The sequence below is a fragment of the Phaethon lepturus genome, unplaced genomic scaffold (assembly GCF_000687285.1).
Source record: "Phaethon lepturus isolate BGI_N335 unplaced genomic scaffold, ASM68728v1 scaffold111, whole genome shotgun sequence".
In the NCBI taxonomy this organism is placed as follows: Eukaryota; Metazoa; Chordata; class Aves; order Phaethontiformes; family Phaethontidae; genus Phaethon; species Phaethon lepturus.
Window position 1 is genome coordinate 70,896 of NW_010516713.1, and position 22,706 is coordinate 93,601.

Genomic DNA, 22,706 nt, shown 5'->3' on the forward strand with positions numbered 1-22,706 from the left:
CAGAGGCTCCGAGGGGCTCCCTCCGGCTCAGAGATCCTTTTGTGCAGGCGCAACGCAGGTTGCTCCGGGAAAGCTCTCCTTTGTGAAGGCCAGTCCTGCACAGAGTATTAAACTGGCGTTCTACTCCTTGGCATGCATTTGCACAGGGGAGGCGGGGTGGCAGTTGGGTATTTCAATCTTGTTTTCAATTATAAGCACTTCATTGTTGAATGTTGCTGGTTTATTATGTGATAATTAAATATGAATGATCGTGCAGTCATCCTGCCAAAGAGGCTGTAACCGAATGAAACCAATTCCTCTCGTCTTGCTGAATGGCTTTGGAGGCGAAAGGAGTGATGTATTTGCTGTCCCTTATTTTTGCTGTCCTATTGTTTCAGTATCACTAGCTTCAAAATGGCAAACTAGGCAAGTAATTACAGACACAAATCAGAGCAGGGATCAGCGTGAGGTCAGGGCTGCTTTGCTTGTAGCCCAGCTTTTCTCAGCTGCCTTTTGCTGAATAACAGAGAAGCACATTGCTGTTGATTTTGTGAAAAAGTGATTTTTTATTAGTGATGGAATGAATATTTTGACAAAGTTTGAGCCCCTGCGTGCTTTCAAGCAGGGGCTGAGCAGCCTCACCGTGCCTGGAGCAGAGCCTCCTCTGTGGGTGTTGCAATGAATGAAGGGCCAGTGGCCAGAATGGGCGCCACGGTCGGCATCCATTATGCCGTGGTTGGTGTCCGATACGCCACAGTCAGTATCTGATACGCCACGGTCGGCATGCAACGTAGGCAGGATGCAGCTTGGGGTGACTACAGTGACTCTGTTCAAAAACCTGGCATGTTAAATGAGGTACAACTGTAGATACTTAGGCGAAGTGCATCAGCAAAGCAAATGTGTTTTCAGCAGAGCCATCCTGATTTATGGCCCTGGCCCTTAATCTGTACATCTTACTCTTGCGGGGTGTTTATAAATGTGAAGCAATGCTCAGTGGAAGTCAACTGCTGAAAAATGGATGCAACCACGTGTTACAGTCTTCAGATGGTGCTAGCTAAAAATAGTCAATCTTTCTTGAAGGAGAGCTGTAACCGAGCGCTACTTGCCTACCAGGAGCACCGGTGTTTTGCACGGAATGGTGCTGGGATGGACAGGGCTTGTGGGCAGTCAGTGGGAGCAAGTTCATGTCCGTGGTGCTCCTACACACTTGTCATCCATGGCTGGGGCATCTCTGGAGGACTTTGCAATATTGGGACACAAACAGGGCTACCGCCGCTGCCACCACATGGCAATGGATGTGGACACCCACATCCATCATGTGGATGTCCCAAAGCCATGTTTGTGCACAGTAGTTTGCTGGATGCTGTGTGTTGTAAGAAGGAGATTAGTTAAGTATTTTTCCTCCTTCCCCAAGTGTCTCTTATGCTAAGTTAACTAAGAGGCAAATCCGCAGTGGTAATTCTGCTACCCAGGAACATACCTTGGTGGGGGGGGAACCCAAACAAAACCCACAAACCGAGTGCCTCCTAAACTGTATGCTACTTTCCATTCCAACAGTTTGTTAAAATAACATGTAGAAATGACTGCTGAAAGATTTTTATTTAGCTTAGCCATATCCTGTAAATAAGATTCAGCCCAGCAGTCTGGCTTGATGTAGACAACCGAATAATAACAAAAACAAAACAAAGTAGTGGTTTTAAACATCTCTGCTGTTGGCTGCTGAACACCCACCTCTTAAACTGGGCTTTTTAAGAGTGTCTTGAGGTTGCATACCAAATCTCAGCTTATCATGTACACTGAATTTAACCCCTCTTTGTTTATTAATTTCTGCATGTCCTATTGTAAGTATTTATTGAGACTTTTTTTTCTAGCAGTGGATTATTCTGAGGTATGTGACTGAAGAACATAACACACCACTACGGGTATTTCTGAGTAGATCATAGACTTTTTCTTTTTGGTCATTTTCTTGCTCAGATACCAAACAAAAATCAGTATTTAATCAAAGCAATTTTTTATTCCCAGACTATTGTTAGAGGAAATAAGCCTCGAAAGGATACTTCGATCAACGGCCTGCTGGAAGAGTTTGACAATATTTCGGTGACACGATCCAATTCCCTGCGGAAGGAAAGTCCTCCCACCCACCACCAAGGAAACGCAAACCATGTGCCAAGGCACCAGGAGGAAAATGGTTATATCACGTATTCCCAGTACTCCAGTGAGTCAGACACTACAACAGACTATGTGGTGGAAAAATATCGAGACAAGACTCTTTACGGGGAAGAGGTAGACAGGTACTACAAAGGGAGCTATGTCGCCAAGCAGAATGGGCACATGATGAAGGTGACTTCCCGGGACATCTATTATTCAGAAGCGACGCCCCTGCAGTCAGACCTCTCCAGGTTCCTCCCAGATTACCACGCGCACCTGGAGACAAAACCCAAACCGCTGGAATACGGTGGCCTAAAGCTGGAGCATCAGCACTTCCTTAGCGGATCCTCCCTGGACTATAGAGATCCCTTTCCTTACACTCCATCCCGAGCATCGGTGCAGAGTGAGTGCCCTAAGGAGAGGCTGGAGTACAGCGACTGGGGGCACGGCCTGGGCAAGGATGACTATGACAAGAGGCCGAAGTCATCCTATGTGGACCCAGCGAGCCCTCAGCCAGCGATGAGGCAGAGGTCCAGGTCAGGCTCTGGTCTGCAGGAGCCGGCCATGCCCTGTGGAGCGAGCGCTTTTAAAGCGCACCAGCAAGGACATTCCTACAGCTCCTACACCTACCCCCGCTTGTCCGAAACCGCAGCAGGCATTCCCAAGGTAACGTGACGTCCCTGGTGACGGTGCTGCCAGGGCAGGGGTCAACCTCTCCAGAAGGGGAGTGCAAAAAATTAAGTGCATGCAAAAAAATTAAGGGCAAGGAGCCATGCTTGGGCACGTGATGCCAAACGTGGACAGTAACGTCCCCGGGAGCTGCGTGGCCGCCACTTGGCGGGTGTGAAAACCCACCGTCTTTACTCGGGTATCTGAAAATGGATGCTAGGGACCAGTGGGTTTATGATATTTATTAAAAGGCGGGTTTGGAGATGCCCAGTTTGTAGGGGTTTTACTTGGGATTCCCAAGTACCCCAAGTTGTTTGGAGGTTTTTGTGGTGTTAGGCGCTCATATGCCTGTGCAGATCTTCGCAGGAGGTGAGAAGCTGGTCTGGTTTGGGTATCAGATACTTTTGTATTTGAATTGTTACTGTGCAAGGCTGAAACCTCTGTGTTTTAATATTTATATTGTATTTATGCTATATTTATATTACAAGGTTTATTAACCCTTTGCTGCTAATGAGAGCAGAGGTTTTACCCCTCTTTGCTGTGTTCTTAAGAAGTGAAATTAAATCGAAGCAGCTTATCTCACCCAAGACATTTTAGATGTAGTTAAAAAAGGGTTAAGGTGCAAAAAAAGCATTTCAACCATGATATCTATGAGGAGCTCCTCTGCACAAATTTGTGGCCTGCTCTGCGTTTTCTAAGTCACGTGAGGAATATTACCCATACAAGCTGTCCTATCCTACTTGTAATAGTTGCTGTGACTATTTGTTCAGTTAAGAGAATAATGCTTTTCTTACACCTCTAGTCATGTAGCTACAACGAGGACCTGCTTAAACATCTCGTATTCTGCAGGAGATGTTTTTTCTTCAGCGTAGATCGCATTGAACATTACCGAGTTCCCCTAGCAACACGCGGCGAGATGATAGCTCATTTTTCCAGGGCTGAAACAGTCTTGGGTTGCTGTGACTTGCCAAATGTGCTGAGGTAGGTAGCTTGTTAGGTGGTGAGATCCACTCTGCTGTTTAATGGTAATCTGAATAGTGCATTTTCTTAGTGGCTCTGTGCACTGAGAACGTGGTCCTGTCCAGCTACAGACCCAGAAGTCATCCCAGGTCTCTGCAAATCCATGATAGCCCTGTGCCAGAGGGGTGCCTGTGTCTTGCTTAGGTTTTGGCTGCTGATCCTGGGGTGCAGAGTTATAACCAGTGCCCTGTGGTAAATGGGCAATGATGTGTTTTTGTTCTACTTTGCATTAAAATACAGAGCTGGGCTTTGGAGCTTGAGGATAAATTGGGCAGGGAGTAGAAAAGTTACCAGGTCTCTTTGCGTGCCTCTCCTGAGCCTGGGCTGCGGTGGGAGAGATGGATGTGGGTGGTTAAACTGTGCACCAGAATATGGATTCTGGAAGTTGTGAGGAAAGCCTGGGATGGGCTATCTGCCCTTTCCTTCACTTAGAGCAATCATTTTGTCAGAGTTCAGAAAGGAGAAGGACAAATCCTGTAATTCATAGACTCTCTTGCACCTGCTGCTGCCAGTTTTAAAGAATTCAATAGGGCAGGAGACAGAGGTATATTTTACAGGACTCAAAGCACTCCAGACACTTGGAAAAATACCCTGTTAAAACGCAGTAACAACTTCTATTAAAAAAAAAAAAAAAGATGCCTCCGTGCAAGATTCATTGTGAGCTGTTCCTCTCCTCAGAGCATTAAAAACACTCTTACAGTTTTGGTGTATTGAAACTTGATGATTCACTGTTAAATGCAGCAGTTTCAATTCCCAAAGCGGTCCAGAGCTCCTGGAAGTGAATAGCAGTTTCTTGTCTTGGATGATTGCTGAAGAGTCGTCTTTTCAAGGAGGCATTAGTAAGATAATGGTTCATCAAATGGGTTTACTAAGTGAGAATCAGGTCTCGAATCAAATACTTTACAAATGAGATTGGCTTTAAAGTATAATCAAGAGGGGGGAAAAAAGTAAGCTGTGAAAAAGTCTGCAGGCACAAATGTATGGCTTCAAAATGCATTCGGTAAAGATGTTCATTTTGGATTGTAAATGTGAAGAGCAGACTTACTTCAGACTTACCCTCATAAACACAGAGATTACGTCCAACTTTTGTTCAATGGAGTCTTCTCGATACAATAGCAAACCCATCCCACCAAGTCTGCTTGTTATACAAAGGTTCTGTCCTGCTTTTGGACACTCTATACTGCATGTTTTCCCTTTACCTTCCTCTTCATCACGGGCAGCCCTCTTAACTTCTTGCACCCGACCCTATCACTTCAAAGCTTTCCCTGTCATTTTTTGGTAGTGGCTCCCCGTGACCCTCTCCTGTTGCTCCTCCACGGAGCTTTGTTTTCTGCTCTCCTCTTCCCTACCTCGTACTGCTGTAACGTAGAAAAGGTCTCTCGCTAACCTGGCCGCTGCTCAGCACTGCCGTTTTCCTGCCGTGCGTTTTGCAGGCGCTCTGCGCCAGGAGGACATTTCCAGCCTGCTGAAGGCAGAGCCAAGCCTTTACTATCAGAAACCCTCTCCTTTTTTCCCTGTTTTCTCATTCACATACTGGCAGCTTTCCGCAAACGCTGCCTGCCTCTGCCATATGGAGTCTCTCAGATTTCCACTGGTGAAGCACCAGAGAGTAACCTTTCCCCTTGAAAATCACCATGTGATTTGCAGTCCATCCTTTCTGCACCTCTTTCTTTGGCAAACCAAAACCCAATCAAACCGAAATCTGTTTTACCTTTGCTGAAAGGCAAGCCCAACTCGCCAGAGGCTTGCCACTCCCCTAGGAGGGTATGGGCTCTGGCTGCAGGGCTGTGGCTGCCATCTCTGCCGCAGTCCGACTGCAGAGCATATGGGGACGCCCGCCCGGATGAAAGGCTGCCCGAGCAGCCTGCCTCGCAGGGAAGGTACGTATCCCCTGTGGGGAAGGTACGTACCCCTTACGAACGAGCAGGTGTTTCCACGGCGTGCGATGCAAAACGGGCATCGCAGTCGTCAGAGTGGAAACTGAAATGAGTTTAAACACGGTGTTGCGTCCACCTTTTAACAATGAAAAGACCCAACTGCCGACGTAGCCGCGGGTAATGCTGTGAGCCGGTGAAGCGACGCGGCCAGCAGCAGCGGGGTATTGCCTTGCACCGCGGCACCGTGATGGATGTCTTGTCAGAGCTTCGGCTGCTCCCTTGACCTGATCCTGAATGAGAGCAGGGGTGATTTCTTCTTTCCTTTGTAGTCTTTAAAGAATTTCCTTTCAGTAGGTAATTGCATTCAGTAGCAGAAATAGAATTATTAGTGGAATAGAGTGTGTTTGATTTTGCTGTGATGTGAAGCACTGCGTCAGGACACAGCCTCAGAGGAGAGGTTCAGCTGATTTACTCATTGTAGCTCCTTTTTTTTTTTTTTGGTAAGATTTCATGGGATTCGGGACATGAATGGGTTTACATTGTACTGCAGTGCTAACTTCAGAATCTTTCAAAAATCCCTAGCAAGCATACTGAACCCCTGAATTTTAATTTTAAAATTTCACCATGGAATTTGCTTTTGCCAACATGTTAAGCTTAGGATGTGCTCAGGAACATCAGGCATGGGTGAAACTTCAAGTAATTCATTAGTGTGGATTTATCCAGTTTAAATTTCTAGGCAAGGCTTTCCCTATCTCAATAGTTAAAAAAACCCAATATATTTTCAACCAAAGCAGTAATTTGTGTCCCTGTGTACATAGATATAGAGGACAGGGCTAGATTGAGTTCCCCTCCCTCCACCAAACTGTCGGAGCGCTTCTGTGTTAATTAGTTTGGCAGATACAGTGTCCTTCACGAAACTCATGATGTCTCTGACCCTCTTCTATTTTCTGGCTATACCTGCCTGACAGAGTAAGTGAAATTATAGCTGTAATCATGTGGATACTTTGCTTAAACAAAGCCAGCATCCTAGGAGGTGGCTGTACAACATGGTTGCGTGCTCGCTGGATGCTCCGTATGGCTAGTAGCTGTCAGCGTGCAAGTCTGATGGAACCAGACTCCAGCTTCACGTTTCCAAGGGAAATCTCTGAGCAGTCCCTCTGGAGACGCATTCCCTCTTCCCTGCTAAACCTCACACGAAATGAAAAGACGGGCACGCCCGGCTTACGCATGAGGTAGGAAAGCACCGATATAATATTGCACTCAGTGGCTTTTCTCCCCGCACCGAGGCCACTCCAGCTAGAAACTCCTCCTCGCTGTGCAGCAGCCTACAGTGATAAATTGATGCTGCGGCAGATTTTTTTTTTTTTTTTTGCAGTCTTAGCATAAAATGGTCAAATGATGTTCCACCGCAGAATTCAATTTCACAGTTCAGTTGGGTCCTTGATTACACTGCCAAATTCAGATTAATGTGCATTTAACTAACATGGATCAGGGACTCCTGGCCGGCAGCCAGCGGTAATAGCAGAAACAGCAGTAGAGTTTGCAGCTCTGTCCACCCCTGTGCACTGCCACCAAAACTGATTGATTAAATGAACTCATTGTCATAATTATTTGTAATTGTGCTACATCATGAGCCTGTGTCGAACCACCCCCCTGCCCTGAGATGTTCCACACGTCATCAGGAGTCACGTATGTTGTATCGTAAATGTGGAGATGCTGGGGGGGGTGGGGGGGAGGTGGCAGTGTGTTTTTGTTTTGGGTGGGGTTTTTTGTCTTCTAACTTTTTTTTTTTTTTAGTTTGGCTAGAAGCAAACTACTATGTTTGCAAATGTTAAGTATTCATTTTTTTCATTGTAAGAAGCTTAGAAAGCTTGGAAGAGAAAAAGAAAGGAAGGAATCTGCAAATGAACAAGGCCTCCCATCAGGATAATTTCCTCTGCGGTTGTTCCTGATTTCAGATGAAAATCAGCAGTTTTGTGACACTGCAGTTAAGTAGTGTGTCACTCTGGAAAATGATTTAAGAAATGGTGAATTGAATTAGGCTTCTTATCATACGCGTGTATGCAGTCACTCAAACAGCAGCTGGTAGCGAGGCAAGGCAGGAGATGACAGGGATTTCAGGGTCAAAACCCAGGAACTGGTATTTGAGAGGAAAGGCACAAATTGGAATTTGCCAAAGGGCTGCTGGTTGTGAAAGGGATGAATTCTTGGAGGAAATGGCCCAGAGAGCCTGCAGGGCACTGCAAATAGAGAGCAAATACACTTTTCACAGCATACGCTTTCATTAAATATTACAGTACCTACAAACAGGTACCTGGACAGAAAAATGGACCCGAGATGCACAAAAGATCTCGTTGTCTTCCCTGGCCTCATTTTAGTGCTGATGAGAGCACAGCAGCCCAATGGTCTAAAAATCTCTTTTCAGATACAGGGCAGCAGTGTCACGTTGAGAAGAACGGGTACATGCAGGAGCATGTTGTGCCGGCACCTGCTGAGGACCTCCGGGGTGCTGAAAACGAACCGAGTGGATGGACAGCAAGAGAGCTGTCTGTTCACCCGCGTTCACTCATCTGCTTTTGCGTTGCAGGTGGATTACGATCGAGCGCAGCTGGTCGTTAGCCCACCGCTCTCTGGATCGGACACCTACCCCAGGGGCCCAGTAAAGCTACCTCAAAGTCAGAGCAAAGTCAGCTATTCCAGCAGCAGCTACCAGTACCCGCTGGTCTACCACAAAGCGTCCCACTATCACCAACCGTCTCTCCAGCCCAGCTCTCCCTATATTTCTACCGCCTCCTACCCCAGCTCCCCAAGTATCACATCAAGTGCTTATCCTCCACCCAGCTGGGGATCCTCCTCAGACCAGCAGCCCTCTAGGGTGTCCCACGAACAGTTCAGAGCTGCCCTGCAGCTTGTGGTCAGCCCCGGTGACCCCCGGGAGTACTTGGACAACTTCATCAAGATCGGGGAGGGCTCCACGGGGATTGTCTGCATCGCCACCGAGAAGCACACAGGAAAGCAAGTCGCCGTGAAGAAGATGGATCTCAGGAAACAGCAGAGAAGAGAGCTGCTCTTTAATGAGGTACATTGTTTTGGGTGGTGCGAGGGGCTTTGCAGGTGGCAGGTTCAATGGGAGACATGGGCCAAATGGCAACCTCAAGAGCCAAATTAGTGTCTTTCTAAAAGAGGGGGAGAGTCCCACGTGCATGTGTGCTATATAAATATTGTATAACCAGACCTGTTTCAAATGAGCTACATCTCCTCCCGCTTTTAAACCTATAATGGGGCGGGAAGTCACAGTACACAGCTCAGAAATCCAGCAGCTGGTCCATGTGGCATATCAGGTGCACAGACACAGCCCAGCTGCTGCCTTCTGACCGTTTGCTGGTCTAGTTTATTCTTCTGAGATGGAGGATCCAAACTAACCAGACTATTCAAGAAGCATGTGCGCCATATTCTGGCATATACATGCTGGCATATTCGTCCTCCCTGCTTCCTCTCCTAACTGTTACAGTCCCGTTGCTTTCTTGATGGTTACTAAGCAAAGAGCTGACAGTCCCTTTTTTGTGGAACCATCTGTGTTAATTGCCACATCTCCTTTCCCGAGCGGTTGCAGCCAGTTCAGAACCCACAACTGCTTACGGAAGATTGTTTTCCCCACGTACATTATTATACAATTTAAGAACACTGATTTTCATTTGCCACTTTTTCACCCAGTTGTTTGGTGCTGAGAGTTCCTTCTGCCACTCAAAGAGTTTCTCCTTTTTTACTTCTTGCACCACTATCTTCTTTAAGGGACTATGTTCTCTGCTCTCTTTTTGAGATCACTTGTGAATATATGCTGATCAACACCAAAAACACTGCAGGTCCCCAGGGAAACCTCTTGTGAGAACGAACCTTTTGGTTCTCTCACGTGTTTTCTGTATTTTAACTATAAGAGGATCTTCCCTCAACACATCACAGACTGGTTTATTTAAAACCTTTAAAAACTTAACATTTTTTTAACTAAAATTAGACTAGTTTTTAACAAACTTCACACAGGTCGTCTTTGCATGGTCCATGACTGTACTGGGTATTTTGTCTTTATCTTGCCTCTGCTTGGGAGACTGTGCTGAATTGCGTTGTGGTTAGCTCTAACTGAGCATCTCTTGAACGGGAACATCTTGAAGCAAGTCCTACATGCTGTGCAGGACCAAGCTGCTTCCCTGCCATGCTCCAGTCGCTCGTGTCATCTGAAAATTTCTTTTCAGTGGTGCTGAAATTCCTGTGTCTACACACAGATAATGAGGCCTTCCCTTGCTGCTGTTTTCTATCCTGATTGCTTTTCTGATGTCCCTCAATACCATGCAGTCATGGTCGCCGCCTTGGCTGGGCTACTGTTACTGTAGTCCCTTTTAGATGTGGGATTTGAGTCCCCTTATGAATACCCCCTATATTGCCAGCTTTCTGTTAAAATTCTGTGCAAAGTACAGTATGCTGTGTGGTGAAGACGACTCTGATGGGTTGAACAATTGATTGGGTCAAAAAAAAAAAAAAAATCTCTGTTGTACTGACAGCAATGGGCAATAAAAAAGCAATGAGAGAAACAGTCCTGTTCCTGCAGTCTGAAAAAAAAACCAAAAACAATTATCTACCACTTACAATTTAGCAACTAAAGATTCTTCCTCCTCCTTAATGCGTTTATGGTGACTGTTATTTTTATGTAAATATATTGGTTTTGTTTATGCATTGGCGTAAAGATTAGGGAGGATGTGATTCATAGCAGAACCTTTACTAAGCACAAAGAGAAAAGTACAGTGAAAAAGAAGGTCAAAACAAGTGTCAGATAATGCTTGTAGCAATTCATGTGTCATCTTTTTCTTCCTCACAGGTTGTAATCATGAGAGATTACCATCATGAAAACGTGGTTGACATGTACAACAGTTACCTTGTTGGCGATGAGCTGTGGGTTGTGATGGAGTTTCTGGAGGGCGGCGCTTTGACAGATATAGTGACTCACACCAGGTGGGTTGGGTGTGCTGTGCCGGGGACCAGCTGCGTAAACCCTGCGGCGTAAGCCAGGCAGGAGGGAGATGTCACGGCTTCCCTTCACGGGTGCCTCCAGACCGTGCCCTCCAGACCTCGCCACGTGCTGAGGGAAGCTGGGTACCTCCTGGCGCTGTACATGTATTTTTATATATATATTTATTGCTCTATATTTGTATATACTTACAAAACGCATCTATACAAACACAAAAATGCATACATAATGGAAAATATATATAGCTATACACATACACATATTTATGTATATAATGCATGTATGTATATACATGTATCTATATGTATATACACATATTTTTACACATACTGTAGCATGCTCGCTTTACGAGCAGAAATAAACCACTGCAGATGAATTCCTGTCAGTATTGACATTTTTAAAATAGAAGGGAAAAGAAATATCTGAAAGGGCTTGCTTGTAGATGGGGATTTGCCAGCACTTTAGGAGGTAATTTAGCAGCTACATAACTTTTATCCATTACTTCCGAAAATGGGGTGGGGGGGAATCCTTTTTCCTCTTTGGTGATCTGTATCGTTGGGTTTGCTGTCATAACTGTGTCAGTTCTAAGGGTGATTCCCCTCCATACTCATAACCCACATAACCACGCTGTCAGAAATGTTAACTGCAGACCAAGCCTCAAACATAATGGAATAAGTATTTTATAGCAGAATGTTTGTGCTTACAGTAGAGCTTGTTCCCATTTTTCAGTTAATATTGTACCTTTAAAGAAGGCGATTTGCCAGCACAAAAGCTGTAGTGTATGGAACAGCTCTTCCTCTTCAGAGTGGAGACATTAGATTTTACAGCTCTCTCTACATCTGCTCTTCACTCATCTTTTCCTGATAAGCAGGATAGGGAAGAAGAATTCTTTATTTAACTTCTTCTTCTTGAATTAAAAAAAAAAAAAAAATTTCCACACTAAACCCGTGGGAATAGTATTTAGGTGAGCAAGAAGAAAAGTTTGTAAAAGAAAAAAGCTTGTAAAAAAAGAAAAAAGTAAATAAGAAAATTTGTCTTCTGTCATAGTTTAATGATGCTCTTCAATCCTGCCAAAATACAGGTATTTTATGTTTTAGTGTTTTCTTAGCTGATGTGCTGAAATAAATTACAATATTGCAAGTTGTTTGTTAACTACTGCTCCCCAAAACATTAAAAGCTCTATCTTAGATATTTCTGACAGGAGTTCAATGGCAAACAGATGTTCCCAGGACACCACTTCTTAAGAGCTGTCATCTTATTTTTTTTACTCGAAATAGTCTTTCCTTAATCTTCTGTGGTTTTTTTTTTTTTTTTTTTACATTGTGTGACCTTCCCTCAAAGATTTGCTAAAATACTGCAAATGGCACACAAAGCAGAAATCTCCGTGGGCATTTTTCTGTTTGCGTAATAGAGATGCTGGGGTCACCCAGCAGTGGGGCAGCGGGGCCTGGGTACACTGCCCATCCCGGCCATTGCGCTGTGGCAGACAGCTTCTTCCGGAATGGAGTTTTGTACACGTGCACAGGAATGAGGACTCTTGCTGTTTATTTTTCTACTGAAACACCCTGAATATTTTTATAGATGGCATAAAAGCAAAGAAGTGCTCTCAGAGAGCTACACCCAGGGCCTGCTGTTTTGTCTGCATAGTTAAGAGTATTTTTTCTCATACTTAGTCCATGCCTGTTTCCATCCCGGTAGTGGTTTACCCTCCTTGGCAAGCAGTGAGTTTACTGTAAATAAGGCATTTCCGTCCTTTCCCAGAGGGAAACGGGCTCACTGTATCAGGCTACAGCCCATAGTACACTCTGCTTTTTCAGTGCTGCAGGAAGATGTTCCCAGACCTCACTGCAGAGTTGTTCCTTGCCCCTCATCTCCCCTTTTTCAACTGAAATAGGACCAGAGAGTCGCCCCACAGTGCGGGGACGGGGACAGGGGGTGCCTAAAGACCTCCTGGCTGTCTGTATACTGATGTGAAGGGGGACTTGTGCCTCTTCGCTCCAACTCCCCTCTCCCACTGTCCTCGTTAACGCTCAGCTCATTTCTCTACCTTGCTGTTTCAGGATGAATGAGGAGCAGATAGCGACTGTCTGCCTGTCCGTCCTGAGAGCCCTGTCCTACCTGCACAACCAAGGCGTCATCCACCGTGACATCAAAAGCGACTCCATCCTTCTCACAAGCGACGGGAGGGTGAGTGCCCAATGTTTCCGCTGCCGCCTCTTGGGGCTGGCATGAAAATAGCTGTGCATGTTCAAAGTGACGCTAACTTTAAAAAATAAGCCAGGCCTGTGAAACCAAGGGCTGCAACCCGTAAGTAACTTGTTAGAGAGCTGACTCAGGTAAACGCAGGCCTGGCCTGGCCGGTGATTGACACCCCACTGCAGGGAGAGTCCCCTGGGGGGATAGGAGCCATCAAGAGGCGGTGGCAGAAGAAACTGTGCCATGTAGGTGATGCTGAGGCGATGGGAGACCTTCTTTTATGCTGCACTGCTCTGATGCCTCTCCAAAAATACTCTTTTTACTACATGTAGTTATCCTTTACTTGGCAAGTTTTTATGCATTTGCTGTGTTTTCCCAAGCTAGTTAGGAGGCTAAAGTCAATCTGTACGCGTAGGAAATACTCTGCATTACTGCAGAAACACTCCCCTGATGGTGGGAGTAGCTTTTACCGTAGGCACTCTTACAAGATGCTTGGTAATACCTGTCCCACACTTCCATTTACTTGGATGGGCTCCTGCTGACAGTGAATTATTCTTTCTTTGTGGTGTTAATGAGTGGGGAGAGAGGGAAACAAAATGCTGCACATGACCTGCAAGCAAAATAAAGTTTGCACGCAGAAAAAAAACATTACTTTGGCAGTGTTTGGTCCCAAAGCAATTATTATTTCCTTACAAGGAGAAAGGTGGGTTTGGGCAGTGGTATTTCTGGGCATATATAGCCGTAAAGCTTGAGGCACCTAAAACTTGGGGCACCCAAAGGCTTAGGTGGAGGGAGACAAATAACTCTGAAATAGAAAAACCTAATTTCTGCTTGAGTTAGCCACTACTTGTGGCCCCATTGGGATAATTTGAGTAGAAACTAATGCACTCATGGCCAGCGAGCCCCATAAGCAGGGCTTTAAAGGTTGTGCCAGCTACGCACCTGTCTAAAGCAAGACTTAGCAGGTTGGACTGAGCCCAAGAGCAGCTGGTCGGTCTGGAACCAAACCTAGACCTTCTCTTTCAGAAGGTAAAACTCTTTGCTTCCCAGGGCTGGTCCGATTCCCTGATCAAAGGCTCATCGTTATAATTTGATTCCCACTTCACCAAGGGAGAGGGATTTTCTTCCTGCAGCAGTCCCAGGCTGCTGCTGTTAATTCTGTCGGGGGAAGAAAATTCCACGTGCGTAGGAGTTTTTCAGTTGCGATTTCAATCCGTGTTGCTGAAATAGCATCTGATCTGCGCTCAGGATCTGCATACAGTGCCTCATTATACTCATTACTCCAGTACTTATTATCTGCATTGCAGATTTCTTCATGGCAGTGTGTTGTGCCATTATCTTTTTTTAGAAAATCGTCGTCTTTTATGTACTGGAATGAGCAATAGATATGCAAAACCTCTTGTGCTCCTACAAAAGATTGGGCTCTGCTGCCAAAATATGCATTATTTCTTCCATTCTTTATCCTGTAAACTGAAAAATACATTTAGCACAAAGAACTTGGCTATTATTGGCTTTGTTTCAGAAATACCAACTATCATTTTGTAATTCTGTTAAAAATAATACCCTTAGTTTTAAAAAAGTAATGTCTGTACTGAATCCAAAAGAAAACAGTGCTAATAATAAAACGCTGGTCTACACAATGCAGGGATTTATGCAGCTTGCTTCCCGCTTCAGTTGTCTTGGGGCTGTTTGGGCTCACGTCGCATCCCCAGGCGCCGAGTACATGATCGGATACATGGCTTAGGAACCATGTGTCCGGACGTGGGTCACCGTTGCACGGTGTGGTGTGTAGCTGGGCGTGATGGGGGTTAGCCTAACATCCAGGAATATCCTTATGATAGCTTCCAGGCCTCCAAATAAATACTTGGGGAAAAAAATCACCACTTTAGCCTTAAGGAACGAGCTGTTTCTGGAAGGAGGTGATGCCACTGACAGTCAGACCGGCTTGTTTTGGTTGGGGGTTGAGGAGTTATTCACCTTGCTGTTGTATACAGCAACGGGGAGGGGGAGGTGATAATTTTCCATAACTTTTGTTGTAAAAAAAACCTGGCATAAAAGTACACGCAGGCACATGATGCAGCAAGAGCTGCTCTCCAGAGTGCTTGTGTATCCCGTTATTGCTATTTCAGGTCACTGCCACAGCTACTCAAGGATTGTCCCGTCTTTCTTTAATTCCTGAGTTCCCAAGCAAAGGGGGCAGGCGGCCCTTATCTCTTGCAAACATTTTGGAAGAGCCTTCCCTGCCTTCCTGAAATTAGCTCCCCTGCTACGTAAAGGAGATGGTTTCTTTAGCGATTGTTCAGAGTGTGAGGGCCTGGTCCTGAAAAATCATTGGCAGGGCGTATTGCTTTCTGTGAGTGCTAGATCATACTTTCTGTGGTAAAAGAAAATGAAGTGAATGACACAGGTTTCATCTGTTTTCTGACAAACTCACAGATTGGGTACCTGATACAAATAATGGGAGTGATACATGTCACTTGCAGTATGTATAGTGTTGAGTATCAGTGTACATACATACATAGACTACAAACATGGGGTTTGTATTTATGCTGTAATAGATTCATTATAAAATACTGTTACCTCAGAATTTTTTGCTTTCCTTCTATTTTTTAAATAGTCTAAGCCACTTATTTATCATCTCTGCATCTTTTGCTGGTGGAGAGGCAATGCGCTACGGCAGGCGATCTGAGTAACGAGCACCACTGCCACTCTGTGCTACGTCTTGTCTTTGTCTTCGTTTTACTTAGCTGCGCGTTCCCAGGGCTGTATCACTGTCTCCAGCCACACTTCCAAAATCGCACTGCTGTCCTGTCCCAGGCAAACGCTGCAGCTCTGCCCCTGTCCCCCCAGCAGCAGCTGGAGAACATGCGTCTCAGAAGCACATGTGTCTTGGAGGAATCAGCCTTGTTATTCAAGAGGGGTTTTTACTTTTTCTTTGCTTTTCAGATAAAATTGTCCGACTTTGGGTTCTGCGCCCAGGTGTCAAAGGAGGTCCCCAGGAGGAAGTCGCTGGTTGGGACGCCGTACTGGATGGCACCGGAGGTGATATCCCGCCTGCCCTATGGCACTGAGGTGAGTACAGCGGGGCACTGCCAGCCCGCGCGGACCCAGAGCGGCCGTTTTCCCTCTGCATGGTGCCTTGGTCAACCCCACCGAGCCCTGTGGGAGCATGCAGTTCAAATACATTTACACAGATACGCTAAATAGCAGCAATTAGGTTTGCCCCCGAGTGCTACGTTGTGCCTTGTTTTAGAATATATCTCCAAGAAGTGTGGTTAAATAATGCCTCTGTTTAGAGCACTAAACAGTGCAGTACCTTTACATGTTTTAGCTTAGGGTGCTGTATTAAAGGAAACTGGAACTGGTTTTCACATCATGAAAGGCCCTTTGATAACCTTTATATCAAGCCTGAAGGCTGGAGCTACAGTTACAGGTGTCTACAGCTGCGTATGCCAAACCAGCAGCCAACTCGCACACCTGTACTGCATAGCCACAGGATAGCAGGGCTTTTGCAGACCTGCTGGCAGAGATCTGCTTTCATCCACCTGAAGCCCCAGATCCCCTTCCTCAGGAGGAGGTACTGGCAGAGGCACAGGCATGGTCTTGTAGGGTCCCAAACATGGGAGCCGCCTGGGGGGCTGGGTTGCCACCCTCTGTGTCTCCACATTGGCCCATTCCTTGCCCCCAATTTCTCATTCGGTGAGGTGGGTGAAGGATACCTGCGGGAACTATTTTAAGTACTGCCAAATGGTCTGAAAAAGAGGCAAGTCACAAGTTGTTATTGGAGCCCTTCAGATGAGACCAGAAAGAGCCTGTCGGTGGGGACCCGGCGGCTCCACAGTGCCGTACCCCATCCATTAGGAAGCTCTGAGGCACGGCACGGCTGCAGTGGCAGCCTGGGACGAGCAATCCCCTCTCCCATGCTCAGCCGTGGCAGTGACTCACGCCTCCCCAGCCAGACACACGGCTGCATTTTCTCCCCTGCGTGGTGAGGGGAGTCATCTTCTGCTTGATAGTGTCTCTAGTAACAGCTGCAGAGAGCAAACCTGCAAGCCAGATAGGTAGATTTACACACACGTATGTATACATACATACACATACATGTACACACAGAGGAGGGGAAATGAGCCGAGGCGGGAGACGCTTCATCTTCACATCGCGCAGCAGGGAGAGCGCCCGCCCGAGAGCGAGAGCTGCCTGCAGGCACCAGCGTTCACCCAGGATGTGCGGTGCTGTCGGAGGCGTTGCAGGGCTGATAACATCAGCTATTTTTAGCCCATTAATAACACTGATGGGATTATAAAGTGGCTGAATTTACGGCTACATTAGGTTTCCCCACCAAAAGGGACAGAGGAAAAAAAAAAAGGGATTTAAGCTGAAGGATAGCATTGGCCAAAGAGCAAGGGAGTATGAACTGGCCTGGGCTGTATTTGGGCTGGCAAATGATGGGAATTACAGCTGCTGGAGGATTGGGATTCTGGAGCAGCTCTGCAGCAGACCAGGACTGAAAAAAAAAAAAGAACAGGTTGGTGGTGGGTGTTTGTTTTTTTTTGAGCTGGAGCTGAATCATTTTCCAAAGGTGTTATATAATGTGTTACCTGTGCTTTCTAGACCTGGGCCTGGGCGTATTAAGTGCTTGCGTTTGCCTTGGAGTCTCAGATGGGAGTTCTGTCGCCTTTAATAGTCAGGGGAAATAGAGTAACGGATTTCACAGCAACTGAATTTTACTCTGCTCTCCCACTAGCTGCACCTTTCTGCATCATTGCTTATTCAGTGGGTGCAACTCAGTGCAGCTGAAATGCAGCATGGTAGGGTGCAGCCAGCTTCTCAAACAAGCATGCCTTAGCAGTGCTTCCAGTGGACACCACCTAAACCAGCTGTAGATGCAGGTTTGTAAGTCATTTCTAATTTATTTCTTCAATGCACTTACTGCTTGGAAGAAAAAAATGGCTGGTTTAAAGAGGAAGATTTATGGTGATGGCTCACCAGGCTCTTGGCTACACCAGGTACAACTGTGTGAGCCAGCTCGGAGGTTTGCAGGATCCCAAGCATTGAGGCTGTTGCCCCCCTCTCTGCACTACCAGCGGTGCTTATGAAGGGACTGTGTGTTGCAGGTGGATATCTGGTCCCTGGGCATCATGGTGATAGAGATGATAGACGGCGAACCTCCCTACTTCAACGAGCCACCGCTGCAGGCCATGCGCCGAATCCGGGATAACTTACCGCCTCGGGTGAAGGACATGCACAAGGTCAGACTTCCCATTGGTGATGAGGGCCTCGCACATCCAAAAGTTTAATAAAACCACAGCCATGCACTTGCATGCCCTAAGGATCACTTGCATCTTTAGGTACCACTGGGCTCGTGTGGGGAGGACGGGAGGTCAAAGCCACCAGCAAACCATAGCCTTTTTTGTGCCTGCCCTGGCTTTGCTTTGGCACAGAGTGACAGAGAAGGGAGCTGGGCAGAGCCTTGTGCTCCCTCTGCTCCCCAAGGACCAGAGCAAGCGGCACATGTGCCCTGCTGCTGCTAGGCTGGTACAGCCATGCTCAGTGCCAGAGTTTTGGGGTACTTTTGGGTACCTCCCATTTTGGCTGTGCTTCTAGAAGAAGTTAGACCTGAGCCCTCAGTGCGTTACTGCTTTTCTCACTGCATGCAAAGCTGTGCATAGTGTGCTGTTTTGCACCCCACTGATAGCCCAGTACTTTCAGTATTAATGGCCCATAGAAGATGCGTGGCTCTTCAGCTCGGTGCCTCTGTTGGCATAGGAAAGCTCAGCGTCTCCCTTGTCCTCCCAAGAGAAGTAGTGTGCACAGACCCAGTGTAGGCTGGAACAGGGTGGCCCTGTCCGCCCCTAACCCCAGCGTGCTGTTGCAGGTCTCCTCAGTCCTCCGGGGTTTCTTGGACTCGATGCTGGTGCGGGAGCCCTCGCAGAGAGCCACGGCGCAGGAACTGTTGAGACACCCCTTTCTCAAACTGTCTGGGCCCCCTTCTTGCATCGTACCCCTCATGAGGCAGCACAGGCACCGCTGAAGCCGGCGACCTTTTCGGAGGAAGTCAGTGCAGAGTCCAGATAACGCCCGTGCAGGAATCGTGGCGGTTGTGTGGGAACCGCTGGCAGGGAAGCGCAAAACCTTGTGGAGGAAAACCAGCCCTGCGGAAACCAAGCAGTGCGTAAGAACCCGAGGAGGTATTCTTGGGGGCTGCGAGGGACAGGGGAAAAATCCTGGCCCCCAGCTGGGTGGCCATGCTCTGCCGTGGACTGTCACTCCCCTGCGCTGTTGTCGTCTGGGCCATCCAGGCAGAAGGCACCAAATGCAAACAAGGTTGGAAAGATAATTAATAGATGATAGCACAACCAGTGTGAAACACCAGAATTTTATTGCACGCTACAGCACTCCTATTTGAGAAGAACACTTTTTTCTGACAAAAAAAAGCACTTTTTATCTCTGCCATAGCAGCGCAATGTATTTTGCAATGAATTTGTAATTTTCTGTACAGTACGTTTTGATAATTTGCAGTACTTTGTCATGTAACTTGTGTTAGTTGACGTAATAAGTATCTTAGCAAGAATTTGAGATGATAAAAAAGTTTCCTACTTTTTTAACCCTTTTGAAAACAGAAAAAAAGAACACCCCACCAACTTTAGTAAGTTAGAAGTTTTTGCAGATTTTCCGTAGGGGTGAGGAGAGCGCTTATCCTGCTGTCAGGGCAGCCTGAAGCACCACCGATAACCGATGCTTGTGGGAGCTCACCCTCTCAGCGCTACCGGTGACGCAGTGGCCATCAGAGCTGCTGCTGAATGTTAGCGGTCGTCAGGGTCTCCCTCATCTCTCCCTTTCTGCAGTGGTGGGAGCCAACGCATCTGGCATACCTTTGGCTCAAGGGTCTCTCTCTCCTCAAGCTGCGGTGGTCCCTTTGTTTTATGCCACCGCAAGCTCAGTTTTGTTAATGGCAAGAATCTCTGTTACTTCTGGAAGTGGAAAGGGATGGCAGGAGTCCATCTGCCTGCCCAGCAGGTATCTTCCAGAGCTCAAGCAGACCCTTGTGATGCGTTACGAGATGTTTGCCATATAGAAGAAGTTGTGCTGCTGTCTAGACCTTCTTGAATGTTGATGCAACGGTTGACTACTAAGGTACAATTTTGTGTTACTTGTTGGATGACTTTGCATGTTAACTGTAGGCCTAAATAGATTTGCCTTTAAAATTTTTAGAAGTGCTTCATAATAATTTCAATGATAAATGAATTCTATTTATTAATTATTAGCTCTTTTTAATTATGTATACTTTGAAAGCCATGTTTTTCAAGGTTTTTTTTTTTTCTTACTGACCTCATTTTATGATCTCATTTAAGCCAATTTTGGGAAAACACAGTTAGTTTCTTTCTTATGATGGAATTTCATAGTGACTAAATTGTTATTTATTGTAGTAAATTATAACCAAACATCTAAACCTGGCAGGAGCTGTCACTTGAAGTTCTTCCTCTGGGGAAAAAGGAGTTGCCAGTAGTAAAAAAGCTCCTTTAGTACTGCCCTTAAAGAATATTTGAAGGGACAGAAACGATTGAATGCGAGCACTGAATAAATGTTCTTAAATATGTGTGTCTTGCTCCCCGCTGCTTTCTCTTCCTACCCCTGTTTGCACATTCTGAGGCGGCACTAAAGAGAACGTGTTCAGGGCTCCCGCCACCCTCCCGGTACCCGCCTGCAGAGACCTGGCAGAGCGTGCAGCACCCATGGTGTTCTACGGTGTTTCTGGTCTGTAAGCTTGACAACTCAGGAAAACAGGCTGCAGCGGTACAGGCAGTGACATACAGGCAAAACTGTAACATGAGCTACAAAAGTAAACTTTTTAAACTATCTTTAAATAAAAAGGGGTTGATGACAATTTTTTCTTCAATATTTAGCACCTTTTAAGCTGTACAAGTGAAGAATTTTCTGCAACTTTCTTATCATTAGATACTTTAAAAAGCATTCATCAAGTTGAATGAAAGTTTTGTCAGTTTCCAAGGGGGTTTTGTGAACACCAGCTGCTGGTGAGACACATGCAAGGTAAATAAATTAAGAAATGCTTTACTTTTCAGTGTGTTGATCTTCCCATGCCTTGTTTTCCTTCTCTAAATTTGGCTCAGTTACACAGAACTGACCCAAGCAAATACCAAGAAAAAAAGAGAGTCCTTGTATATGTGCAAGATTTTTTATATGTGTGTGTCTGTCACCTGCTCTGTGTGCATGGATGTCTGTGTGTGGCTCTATGCATTTCAGTGTGTGTCAGAGTGGGGGTGTTGGTGTGACTGTATGTTTGTGTGACAGTGTATGTGTGAGCAGTGTCTCTGTCTCAGCATGCCTGTGTGTGTTCCTGCATGTGTGGGGGTGTCTCAGCCCCCTCTGCATGCATGGCTGTGTGCACATGTGTCCCTGCCTCCAAGTGTGTACATCAATCTTCATATGACTATGCCTGAGTGTCTGTCTGGGTGTATCTATGTCAGAGTGTGTGTGCATGCAAATACATACCTGTGTGTCTGAGCATGTGTGGTGATTAACAGCACTGTCTGCAGTGATGTGAAGGCCAGTGCTCCTGGCTGGGTTGTTGCTGGGAGCCCCCAGCTGCAAGGAAGGTGACAAGGGTTGCACTCCAGCACCACAGGACCTGGGACTAGGAAAACCACTGGATCCCAGACAAACCTGTGCCTACCTGCCAGCCACAGTGGGTCCAGAATCAGTGGCTGGACTTTGGTGCTGCCCAGCAATAGTTTTCCAAAGCAGGAAGGTAAGACCGACCTCAAAAAAGAAAAACCTCAGTGTCAATAAATTTTTCTCCTGGTTCATGGCGCCATCACTGCATAAACACCTGTGACAGATTCTGACTACACCTCTACCCAAAATTAAGAAAAACAGACTTAACAGCTGTCCTAAGCACATCAGAATTAACAAATAAGGACCAGCAGGTGGGACTAGGCTTAAGAGCCCCCACAACTGAAAAAACCCACCATCTTTGATTTGCCTTAAGGAGGAAGGTACAAAGGCTTAGGGTGTGCAGTGCAACAGCGTATGGCAAAACCAGGCAGCCTATGAGCTAAAAACCCCCAAGTGAGGGGAAAAATAATGGAGGGAAATAATGATTCCAGTCTGGTTTGTCAGGCTGAGGCAAAAGGTACAGTTAGTTAGAGCAGTATTAGCAAAATAGCCATTTCAACCCAAGGCACTGTGATTTAGCTATTCCAAGAGCTCCCCCCAAAACAGAGGGCATGCACACTTGTTAGAAAAATACACCACTTCTGCTCTGCACGCACACACACACACACACACAAATCCAAACCAAACTTCCATGGCTGCACACAAGCTGGCAATTACCAACACTTGAAGAAAACACCCAGACATCCCATTGTGGTCAGTCATACAGAACAGCAAATTTTGAGAAATTAGCAGCACACCCATAGAGCTCTGCATATAGAATCACAGAATCATTAAGGTTGGAAAGGACCTCTAAGATCATCAAGTCCAACCATCAACCCACCACCATGCCCCCTAAACCACATCCCAATTGACCACTTTTTCAGTAGCAAAATTTTTCCTAATATCCAGTCAAAACCTCCCCCAGTGCAAGTTGAGGCCATTTCCTCTAATCCTATCGCTAGTTACTTGGGAGAAAACACCCACCTCACTACAACCTCCAACAAGATCTCCCCCTCCTCTTCTCCAAACACATGTAGACACCAAGTCAACAACTCAATGGAAAGCCCATGTGCAGTTCTCCATGTGTCCCTGACTGTTTCAAACCCCAGGCCTGTTAAAACATTTCC

The 22,706-nt window shown here is 46.2% G+C and overlaps 1 protein-coding gene across 1 annotated transcript in view; it reads left to right on the plus strand.

The window, feature by feature from the left end:
* The window catches only part of PAK7 (p21 protein (Cdc42/Rac)-activated kinase 7), a 43,180-nt gene extending 24,243 nt beyond the window's left edge, over window positions 1–18,937 (plus strand). The window contains exons 3-9 of the mRNA XM_010296138.1: window positions 2,002–2,793; window positions 8,281–8,772; window positions 10,561–10,694; window positions 12,771–12,897; window positions 15,853–15,978; window positions 18,021–18,155; window positions 18,782–18,937. Of these exons, the coding sequence (XP_010294440.1) occupies window positions 2,002–2,793; window positions 8,281–8,772; window positions 10,561–10,694; window positions 12,771–12,897; window positions 15,853–15,978; window positions 18,021–18,155; window positions 18,782–18,937 (1,962 nt within the window). The remainder of the gene's footprint in view (window positions 1–2,001; window positions 2,794–8,280; window positions 8,773–10,560; window positions 10,695–12,770; window positions 12,898–15,852; window positions 15,979–18,020; window positions 18,156–18,781) is intronic.
* Window positions 18,938–22,706: the final 3,769 nt, after the last annotated feature.